Below are 11,252 nucleotides of genomic sequence, written 5' to 3'. Positions count from 1 at the left end.
CCATTCCACACTCAAGGCCTGTTGTCATCTCCAGGTCCCACCTGTCCCTCTGTCCCTCCCACCCCCCAGCCTCTGCCGCAGTCAGGCCAGTTCCCTCCCTGCTTCCTGTGGGTGCCATGCCCCAGAAGCCTCTGGCCTTTGCTCACACACTTTTCCCACCTAGACTGCCCGCTCCACCCAATCATTGAGACCACAAGCATGTTCACACATGACGCGGGCAACCAAGACCTCATCTTGTCTTCAGAATACCTCTGGAGGTTGGCACAGCAGGGAATAGTATTCCTGCTTTACCGGCTAACAGATAGGTTCAGGGAAATGAGCAAATTGCCCAGGCTCAGGCTGTAAGGAATGGAAACGGGTCATTAGACTCCTTACAGTGCTCATCCCAGGAAGCCATGCTGTCAGGAGAGAGAGACTGAGTGCCTAGACCCCACAGGACTGGCTTTTGCCCATGTCCCCCCCTTTCCAGCCCCCTTGGCCTCCATGGTGTCAAGTTCATTCCCCCTGCAGGGCCTTTGTGTTTGCTGCTCTCACCCAAAGCGCTTTCCCCACCCTTGCAGAGCTGGCTCCTTCTGTCCCTTCTAGTTCCAGCTCAAATGTCACTCCTTTGCCACACAGCCCTGCTGACCTGGCTTCCCCTCTCCCAGCCACTCGCATCTGGCCACACGATTTTGTTTTCTGCCCAGCACTCGCTACTCAGAAAGCTCCTACTTACTGAGCTTCCCCGCTCTAAGACACATCACGGTGGAAGACATTCCATCTGTTTAGTTCAAAACTTACCTCCCACACTGGCTCTCCAACACGGCCCGGCCCGGAATGTGTTGGGCTCCCAGGAAACTTTTGCTGAGCAAATGAATGAGTGAACACGGTGGCGGCCTCCCTGACGCTGCGCTCTCTGCAGGCTGGCAGCCCGCATCCTGTGGCGGGTGGCGCGAGAGGGCACCGGGCTCACAGAGGGTTGCCTGGTGGCGGTGGACGACCTGCAGAACCACGTGGAGCACTTCGGGGAGGAGGAGCGGAAGGAGCTGCGGGCTGACGTTGACACGTTCCTGCAGTTTTGGCCGCCCCAGAGCCAGCAGTTCGGCATGCAGTACATCTCCCATGTCTTCGGAGTGGTATGGTACCCTGGGTCCCATCCTCTGCCCTGCCTGTGTCCCCCTCCTTCTGCCCACCCCTTTGGGCGGGTGGGGCTTCTTGGAGGCAAACAGTCTGAGGAGGGAGCCCCGTCTGCCCTAACAGAGACTTCTGTGTCCATCGAGATCTCAGCCAGCTCAGGCAGCCAGGGTCTCTGGGGGAGTCTGCCCTCTGTGTACCAGAAGTAGCAGAAACACTCACTGACTCCAGGGCCAGATCCCTAAATGACACAACTAAAAGAAATCCCGAGGCCAGGTGTGGTGGCTCACGCCTGTAATCCCAGCACATTGGGAGGCTGAGGCCGGAGGATGGCTTGAGGCCAGGAGTGTGAGACCAGCCTGGGCAACATAGAGAGACACTGTCACTATTTAAAAAAAAAAAATTAGCCAGGGTGTGATGGTGCCTGCCTGCAGTCCTGCTACTTGAGAGGCTGAGGTGGGAGGATTGTGTGAGCCCAGCAGTTGGAGGCTGTGGTGAGCTAGGGTTGCACCCACTGCAGCCCAGCCTGGGTGACAGAGGGAGATTTCATCTCCAAAAAACATAAAACTAAAAAGGAAAATCCAGAGATTCTAGAGTATGATTCATCATAAAGGAGGAGAAAAGGTGACAGCTAGGATCGCCAGACTAAGAAGTTTCCAGATGATGACGGACAGGAAGGGAGGCTGAAGGAAGGACTGAAAAGGGAGGTAGGTATTAGCCAGCGAGAGGTGGTCAGGGCCGCGGTGTGGGAGTCTCAAAGCCAGGTGAAGCCACAAGAGTCCAAGGGGCGGGGTGGGAGCCTGGTGGATTGGAGTGCTCAGGTCCTGGGCCGTGGGGTTAGCTGTCTCCCATCAGGCAGGCCAGGCCCCTTAGGTGGTGATCAGGCTGGGGAGGGAGGTTGTAAGAACAACGAGATGATCACACCCAACACCTCTTCAGTCCTCACCATGGAGAGAGAGAGAGAGAGAGAGAGAGAGGCAGAGAGGGAAAGAGGGGAGTGGGAGAGAGGGAGGGAGAGAGAGGGAGAGAGGGAGAGAAAGAGAGAGAGGGAGGAGGGAGAAAGGCAGAGATCTGGCTCATACAATTTGGTTCATACTGCAAGGTGGGCCAGAAGGTTGGAGACTCAGAGACCCAGGGAAGAGTTCAGTTCAAGGTCAAAGGCGGTCTGCTGGCAAGATTCCTTCTTGCTCAGGCAGATTAATCTTGTTCTACTGACTGGATGAGGCTCACCTGCATTATGGAGGGCACCCTGCTTTGCTCAAAGTTTACCAATTTAAATGTTAATCTCATCCATAAGCACCCACACAGAAACATACATAATAATGTTTCACCAGATATCTGGGCACAATGGCCCAGCCATGTGGACACATACAAGTAACCACCACAGCTTTGCACATATTATTTCATGCAATCTCTGTGACATAAGGTGAGGTCCATGCTTTGAACATTCCCATTTGATAGAACAGAAACCTAGACCCAGAGAAGTTATGTGGCCTCTGAAGGCCGAGTGGCTAGCTAGGTAACAGGAAGGTCTGGAAGCATCTGTGCCTTCTGGGGCCAGAGCTTCTGCTCTTGTCATGCTATGGCCTCGAGGTGAATTGGTGTGACAGGCCAATCCTGGGAGTTCCTAAGGAACTTGGGGGCTAGGATCACAGACCATATAATCACCAAAGGTTAGGGCTGAAAGAGTCTTAGAGCTCATCTAGTCCAACATATTCAACCTATAGATGGAAAAACCAGTGCTCAGATGAGAAAGCTACTTGCCCAAAGTAATACAGCTTGTTAGTGGCACTCACAGGTTCAATGTCATACACTTGTAAATAGACAATTGAGAATAAATGGCGAAAGTGACACTCTCCCATGTCTTTAACAAACAGCCATGTGAGTGCATAAATGTATATCACATTTATATTATGTATAGCATATATGTACCTATACGTTCTTGTAGAGAGTAGAAATTTGTGTGCAGTTACTAATGTATTCTAGGCTGTATTTATTTTTACACATTTTTCATACCATGACAGCAGATATTTGGAATCTCTTTCTAGAAAGAACAACTTATTTTTAAGGAAAAGGATATCAATTGAGTGCCCCGTCAGTAATCACCAAGTTGGTTTGCCAAGTGTCAAATCTGGCACTCATTAGATTTTAAAACTGAATGGGGAATATAAAACTACCCACCACCCTACAAAACCATAATAAAAAAATATTGATTAATAAAAAAAAACAAAACAAAACTACCCACCAGACACAAAATAATTCATAAGAACTGTCAATTTTATTTTATGAACAGCAATGGGAACTGCGGGTAAGTAGGCAAAGGAATCAGGAAGGAAAAGTAGACATGTGTACATACATGTGCGTCCCCCACCTCCACGTGCGCACGCGCGCGTACGCGCGCACACACACACACACACACACACACACACACACACACACACACACAGCAGAGCACGGAGAGAAAAACCAAGATGGATACTGAGGAATACTCACGCAAGACCCAGATACAGGAAAATAAAAACATTTCCACCTTTGGCCTTTCTAGAATGCAGCCACCAAAGACTTGCAAGATAGGGTTGTATTTTTGCAGACATAGGACTCATCTTGCGGGTCATTTGGAGTCATGCAGAGAACAGGGGACTAATTGCTTCATTTCCAGGGTGGAAACATTGCCAGGGTGAGACTGGGTCTTCTATTTTCTCAAACTTCTTTCAACAACTAGGATGGTGTTCTGTGTTTAGTCCTTGTCTGTGAACTGACTCTTTTATTTTTCTCCCCTGCCGTAGATTAACTGCAATGGCTTCACCCTCAGTGACCAGAGAGGTCTGCAGGCGGTGGGCGTGGGCATCTTCCCCAACCTGGGCCTGGTGAACCATGACTGCTGGCCCAACTGCACTGTCATATTTAACAACGGCAAGTGAGTACCTGGGGGCATGTGATGGGGATGGGCAGACCTATGGTGTTTCCTCCCCTCGCCTTAAGCCAAGGTCAACCTGTTGAACCTGAGCTAGCATGGACTTCAAGTACAGTAGATAGGAATCTCACTCCGGAATAGTCATGAATGGGAGAAAGGTATCAAGGAAGATATCAGACAATTCGGTGTGGGTCATTTCTGAGTTTTCGCATGCTTCCTGAGACTGCCTAGATGGGTTAGATAAACCTCTAATTTCGATTTTCAAACTTGGAACCTGAGATCCTCTATCAAGAGGTCATTGCAGAGAAACATCAGTGGAGAAGGGACTTGGCAGGAGCATACGTTAGTCAAGATCTCAGTGGGGATCTAAGGCACACTCAGAGGCATTTGCCCAACTAGAATTTAATGAAGGGACAGTTTAGAGAAGTGTGGGAAGGCTTGAAGAAACTAACAAGCAATAGTGAGGTGCCCAGGGACTAGCAGCACATGAGACCATGACTTCTCTAGATCTAGGGGTGCAAATGAAGGAAGCACTGTTCCTGTAGCGGGAGAGAGTGGGGGGTCATGCTCGGGGGCCCCCAACAGCTCAGTTGTGGCTTACGGCCGTGCCTGTAGAGAAACCAGCCTCAGTGGAACCGTGCCATGGCAGAGAGGAAGTCAGTGACCAAAATACCCCAGCCTCTCACAGTTCCGGCCTTCTGGTCGCCTCTCACTGGTCAAACCCCGAATAGAATCAGGCAACAAAGGAACTGGAGTGATGCAACCCTCAGAAGTCAGCTCCCTGACCTCAGAAAGGCACAGATCAGGGACTCGGGACCAAGAATGGATATTGGGGGTGAGGCATAAATGGAGAAGAATCAGCCCATGGGATAAGACCCTGGTTGTCCACGTCTTGGCCTGGGAGATGTGAGATGAGGCCTGAGCAGATAGGAATTGCTTTTGCTCCGAGAAGTGAGATCTTATGACAAGTGCAAGTTGACTCTGCATCATCCAACAACAATGACCGGGGTTCCCTTTAAAGCTTCCTAGAAGCCACAGACAACGGTTTCTGGTTTTTCCCTGAGAATCCAGCTGAAGCGTCAATATAGCAAAGACTCTGATTTTCCTTTTCCTTCCTGTTTCTGAAACCAGGCTCTTAAGCAGTTGAGAAAGTCATTCAGGATGGGAAAGTTTATTTTGGAACCTGATGATAATCTTTTCCCAGGGTTTGTGTTTTCTTTCCTAAACCTCTTGGGATCACTGGTCTGGACTTCATGGAAGCCTCCCGAGAGGGCTATTGTCTGAGCTTAACCTGATTAACAGAAAGATCAAATTCAGACAGGGGCGGACTTTCTAGAAGGCGCTCCCCTACATGGTGGTGACCAGGGCTCCTCTTGTCACTCTATATATCAACCACAGGAACCAGGAACCCGCTCTTCAGTTGACCTTGGGTGTCTGCTCTGGCTTCCTTGCACCTACTAATTTCTAGCAGCCACGTTTTATCCAGGCTTCTTGACTTTTGTGCAAGAGAAAGCGACTTTGCAGTCACTTTGCAGTCGCACTACCTAGTGGTCTGCCATAGTGGAAAGAACCCTGGAATGGTGTTGGGGTCCGATTCTAACCCCAACGATTTCTACCCGCTACCTGCGTGACCCAACCAGTCTCCATGCGCCATTCAAACTCTCCCCAAGGCAGACATCCAACGAGGCAGACTTTGTTCTTTCAGGGTGCTTGTTAGTGAGATAATAAGGGCACCCCACATGCTTTTCACTCTGATTTTAAATTTCTTGTCTTATGACAGTGTCATTGTAGGTGAGAACACCGGAACCCAGAGAAGAAAAGCCACTTGTTCAGGGCTCAGTGCCTTTGAACCAGAACTTCTCATTCCAAATCCAGTGCCCTTTCCACTGTGTCAGGCTGCGTCTTGGCCAGTGAGCCCAGCTAGAAGGGGCTAGGATGAAGGTTGCGATGGCCAAAGCTTTGATTGTGTAACCCAGAATGCTGTGCCCCCTTGCTAGCTATGCTGGATCAGTCATTGGTAACGGTTTTCATTTGGGTGTCTGTTTTGTCTTTCAGTCATGAGGCAGTGAAATCCATGTTTCACACCCCGATGAGGTGGGTCAGTCCTTTCAAGCATCTCCACTCCTCTGACCCATCTCCCTCACTTGCCTGGTTTGCTGGGGCCGCCCGCTCCCAAGACTCCTTGGCTGCCGTCGGTCCGTAATATCCTTCTGCACCCAGTGTCTCATCTTGGCTGAACGCACTTAAATTAACCATGTGTTCCCACCCACACATCCCTTCCTTCTTTCACACTTTCTCTCCTCAGTCCTACCACTCTTCCAGCCTCGAAGCATGGACCCTTCCAATTCACATAATCTTAGCAAACTACAGTGTTCCCTTGGACCCTGCTTGATGTTACTGACCTACTAAAAGGCTCTATATTCAAGCATCAATTTCTCACTCCGACTGGACTCTGAAAATAACACTCATAACTGTGACATTTGTGATAAATATTCACAGTGTTTCGTTTACTGCTTCTGGCCAGCTATGAATTAGTGGCTCAGGTTAAATTTTACTTTTGACTTTTCTCAGTGACAACCAGATGGCCCAGATGGATCTTTTTCTCAGGTTGGGCTTGAAATCTCTTGGCACGGTCTTTGGATTAAGAACAAAATGACGTGTGGGGGTTTGGGCTCTGGGAATGCAGGGGTAGGAGTGGTCTGGTTGGTGTGGTTGGTCTCAGTCTGTGTTGGTGTGCCTTGCACGTGACTTTGGCTGATTCACATCCTCCTCTGGGCACGGGTTCCACATCGTAGAGCGAAGGTCAGGATGAGAACATGACTCTCGGGCCCTTCCTAATTCTAAGTCCCTGTGGCTCTGGGCTGTTCCTCAGCTCTGCAAAAGGCACCGAAATAAGTTGCCTATTCGTGGCCTAATTAGCCGAACTTGTAGAGTATTGGGGATGGAAGGGGTCTGGGGTCTAGGGAGGGAAGAGACTTGTCCAAGGAAGCGGTTGGAGGGAGGTCCGGGGCTACAGCCTTCATCTCCTGATTCCTGCAGTGCTCCCTCTATTTTGATCACCATTTGCCTTCTCTCAAGCCCCAGTTCCAAGTATGGTAAACACGGGGTGACGCTATATGCATTTTGTTCATATTTGTGTGACATTAAGTTAATTTGGTTTTGAAAATTATCTTTTACCACTGAAATAACCTGAGACTTGGAGGAACTGGCATAACCGTGGCAGAAAGCAAACTTATTAGAAATCCCAAGCTAAGTGACCCCTGAGTCACCGCTGAATTATGACCTATCACTGTGGTGGTCTGCCTGTGTAAAAGGGACTAGTGGTGGCAGAATTGATTACGTACCCTCAGGGCCAAACACCAGAGATCCACACTCAACACTGGCCCAGGAATTGCTCACATAGGACTATTTAGGACATTCGTGGAGTCCCGAAAAGCAAGGACTTTGATGTGTCTCAGTTCCCTGCATTACTGGGAGGCGGCCTGAAAAACATTAGGCGAGGTCAACGTGACGTGGGGAATTGTGAGTGACGCTTCGGTTCTAATTCTGGCTCTGACACCACAGTGCTTGGGACACACCCTTCTTGTCCTTGTTTGTGAAATGTGGGTCTCCTGCAGCCCTGACACATTAGGGTTCCAAGCAGAGCGGTTGGCAGAAGCATCTGGCCTCCCTCTCCTGTCTTTTCATCATTCGGTGACAGATGCTGCCAACAATTGGGACGGGGACGGAAGGAAGGAAGGAATAAGAGACAAGCGGGTGCGTATGCTTGCCAGGCCCCACGTGGGTTCTTCTCATATGTATCACCACACTTGCTGGGCATGCCAGTGCATCCCACTTTGGGAGAAAGCTGTTTACTCTCAAGTGGTCACCTCAGATGCCTGGCCATGCGTGACACTGCCCCTGAGCCCTCTGGGTTGTCATCTCAGAATACATGGAAGGGTTGCCTTTGACTGAGACTCATCTGGGATGCTGGAGTCTTGCCCTACCTTTTGTCTGGTGTCTAACAGAGCCTTTCTGGAAGTTGAGAGAAGTGACCATGAGTCTCTGCACAGATGCCCTCCCTGGCTTTCTGCATCCTGCTACTTGTCTTCTGGGTGGTAGCTTCCCTCTAGGTCGGGAGGCCTCAGAATCCTGGAGCTGCCAGGACCCAGCTGGCAGGCTCACTACTTGTTTTTGGCCCTGTCTGGCCTTGGGGAGGTGCACGGCCGGCCTCCACCCACTTGGCTCAGCTGGACATCAGCTCTGCAGCGTTTACTCTCAGCGTCTTCTGTTATTTGTTATGTGGTCAGGTGGGTGGTGCTGGCGCTAACTGGATGCTCAGATCTAGGCTGGAAGGGCCCGAAATGCCATCTGCTCTTGCTAACCACTTTCAGTCCTAAGCCGCACCTCCCAATAAGCACAGATGTGAACGAGGCAGCGGCTAGCAGAGCCAGCTTGTGTTCATTTGCCTTCGGCTGTCTCCAGGGGGCATGAGTCCCCTCATGAAATGTAGGCCCGACCCAACAGACTAGAGATTAAGGGAGGCGGTGACTTGAAGTTATACACAGATTGGGCCAAGATTGTGGGAAACGGAACGTGTATGTAGTGGAAAGAGTATTTCTCAGGAGTAGATTTTAGGTCTTTTCTGGTTTGGAGTTTTTGCCCTATTATTTCTTCCTTCCTTAGTTATGATATATGTTAACATAATGCATAACTCAGAAAGTTTAGCTACATAATCAGTAGCTACATGCATGGGGATAATGGCAGGCATGGGAGCTGGGTATGGTTTCATGACTGAGCCCAGTTCTCTGCCGGGGGTCTATTTGAACTGATTCCAGAGCAATGAGCAGCATGGAGCAGATTATTTTTTCATTTTTTTCCTTCTGTAATGAAGCAGATTTGACTGTTATAATGAGCAGAGTGGGATCAACCAGAAAACCCTCCTGTAGGTCACATGCCCTGTCTCTGGAAGGGGGTGGGGATGGGCGTCTGCTCAGAGTACTAGTGGGGGAAGTCCTTGTCTTTGAGACTCAACTCCAAGAAGCTTTGGAGGGCACCGATCGCGTTCCAGCAGGCTGTTTCCTTTCATCCTGCTCCAGAATTGAGCTCCGGGCGCTGGGCAAGATCTCTGCAGGAGAGGAGCTGACTGTGTCCTACGTTGACTTCCTCAGCGTCAGCCAAGAGCGCAGGCAGCAGCTGAAGAAGCAGTACTACTTTGACTGCACATGTGAGCACTGCCAGAAAGGGCTGAAGGATGACCTCTTCCTGGCAGTGAAAGACAACCCCAAGGTACACGTGGCCCTGCCGTTGGTGCATCTGTGATCCTCTTCTCTGGGAGCTGGCCAAGGGTGTGTTCACAACTAATGAACACAGCCTACCCATTTGCTTCCCAGAGGAGCAGTCTGTGGCCCTGGGAAGGAGGCGTGGATGCACCTGCCCGGAGGAGCGCCCTGGGATGGTGGGTAGCATGCAGCCGGTAGGGCCTGGTGAGGTCCCGGCACCGCCACTTGTCAGGTGTTGAGTTTGGGAAGCCCTCCGTTTTCTCACCTGTAAGATGGGAAGGACGGCCCCACTGCAATAGGTGGTTATTAGGATTAAGCAAGATGGAAAGGTAGAGGTATACAGAGTAGACACTCGGCAAATCTTGGTTCCTTCCCTATCTCCATTACTGGGTAGTAGTGCTGAGAATTCCAGATATCAAGCCCAAATGGGCAAAGAGAGCCGGCTGTCCCAAAGATATTTTTTTTGTCCCATAGAGATGGGTGCTATGGAGACAGGAGGGGGGTCAACATTCAGATTGGTTAACAGCCTAACTCCTGAGCAGCTACTGCCAGTTGACAGCCAGTTCTCTGAGTCGCAGAATATCAGAGGGACATCTGGAGGTGACATGCCTGGGGGGCTGTCAGGAGCTCAGGTGAGCTGAGAGACAGAGCTGAGCTGCCCAGCCTCAGTTGAAGAGGTGGGTTGAAGCCACCAGTCAAAAGATGAGATGCACGCCCTCAGTCACTTATTGCAGCGGTAGAAGCAAAATGCTACAACCAGATACAGGGCCAACTTTTTCCGGTTCACTTTCTTCCATGCAGCGGTGCACAGGTGGCAGGTCAGGGAGTCAGCACAGGTGTCAGGACGTCTCACATGTCATATTGGGTTGGGAGCTCGTCCTACTCCAGGATGATCTCATCTCTACCCTTTGGCCAAATAAGGTCCCATTCTGAGATACCGGGCTAGACTTCAATGTATGAATTTGAGGGGAGGCAGATGAATGCGTAATATGGTGTATGCTACCATTTATGACAATTGCAAAGGACATACACACTCACACACACAATCCTGTGCACACCCACGTGTATCTAGAATGAGTCATCTTCATGCAGACAGCAGTGGGAGGAGAGGGCTGTGGTGAGGGGTCAACCATACCTCCAGGGCAGGCGACAAAGTGGAAGGGTCCCAAGATTCACACGTGTTGTACAGGAAAAGCCTCCCTGTCACAGATCTAGAGGTTTGGTATTCCAGGAAATACATAGGTATGTACGTGTAAGACACGGAGAACAGCACTGCGGGCGCTGCAGAGAACCCACTGCGACCCTGCCCTGACCTTCCAGAACCTTCAGGCTAATGCGTCCTCTCTGTGAGCCAGCCAGCCTGCCTTCCCCTCTGGAGCCTGGTCTGGGTGTTTGTTTCCTCACTTGGTCCCATGACCACTTAATTCATCGGTTAAGAGCCCAGATCTTTTCTGTCTTCCAAAATTAAACAAACACATGGTCATTTCTCCAAAGGTTTCCATGTCCATCGAGCTGTTTTCATAGTTCAGTGGGTGACGTGTGTCTCCAGCTCCTGTCCCTTTGGGTATGCTGTCACCAGCTGGTGCCTGCCTATGCATCTCTTTTGATATAAAAGGTCGATGATTTCTGCTTTAACCCACCTGAGATTCAAAGCAGAAACTTTCCATTATTTGTTTATATCATATTGGGTTTCTCTATTAAAACAAACAACTCAAAATAAAAATACCTCGTCTTTAAAAACTGAGCAGGAAAAAAAAAATGAGTATTCTTTTTAAAGTGTATCCTCAGGCATAAAAAAGTTCACTATAGCCGGGCTCGGTGGTTCAGCCTGTAATCCAGCGCTTTGGGAGGCTGAGATGAGTGGATGGTCTGAGCCTGCAGGTTCGAGACCCGCCTGGGCAACGTGGCGAGACCTCATCTCTACAATAAATCAAAAAATTAGCCGGGCGTGGTAGCACGCGCCT

At 50.1% G+C, this 11,252-nt stretch overlaps 1 protein-coding gene across 2 annotated transcripts in view; it reads left to right on the top strand.

Moving 5' to 3' along the window:
- Positions 1-11,252, top strand: part of SMYD1 (SET and MYND domain containing 1) — a 48,280-nt gene that overhangs the window by 27,173 nt on the left and 9,855 nt on the right. The window contains exons 3-6 of one of the 2 annotated variants that reach the window (XM_008071732.1): positions 902-1,115; positions 3,900-4,030; positions 6,083-6,121; positions 9,106-9,295. In XM_008071732.1, the coding sequence (XP_008069923.1) occupies positions 902-1,115; positions 3,900-4,030; positions 6,083-6,121; positions 9,106-9,295 (574 nt within the window). The remainder of the gene's footprint in view (positions 1-901; positions 1,116-3,899; positions 4,031-6,082; positions 6,122-9,105; positions 9,296-11,252) is intronic. The other variant, XM_021719424.1, reaches the window with a different exon arrangement.

This window comes from Carlito syrichta, unplaced genomic scaffold (assembly GCF_000164805.1).
Source record: "Carlito syrichta isolate Samal-C Ts95f unplaced genomic scaffold, Tarsius_syrichta-2.0.1 Scaffold314697, whole genome shotgun sequence".
Taxonomy (NCBI): Eukaryota; Metazoa; Chordata; class Mammalia; order Primates; family Tarsiidae; genus Carlito; species Carlito syrichta.
The sequence above is the reverse complement of the archived record's forward strand: the minus strand, read 5'-3'. Positions and strand labels throughout refer to the sequence as shown.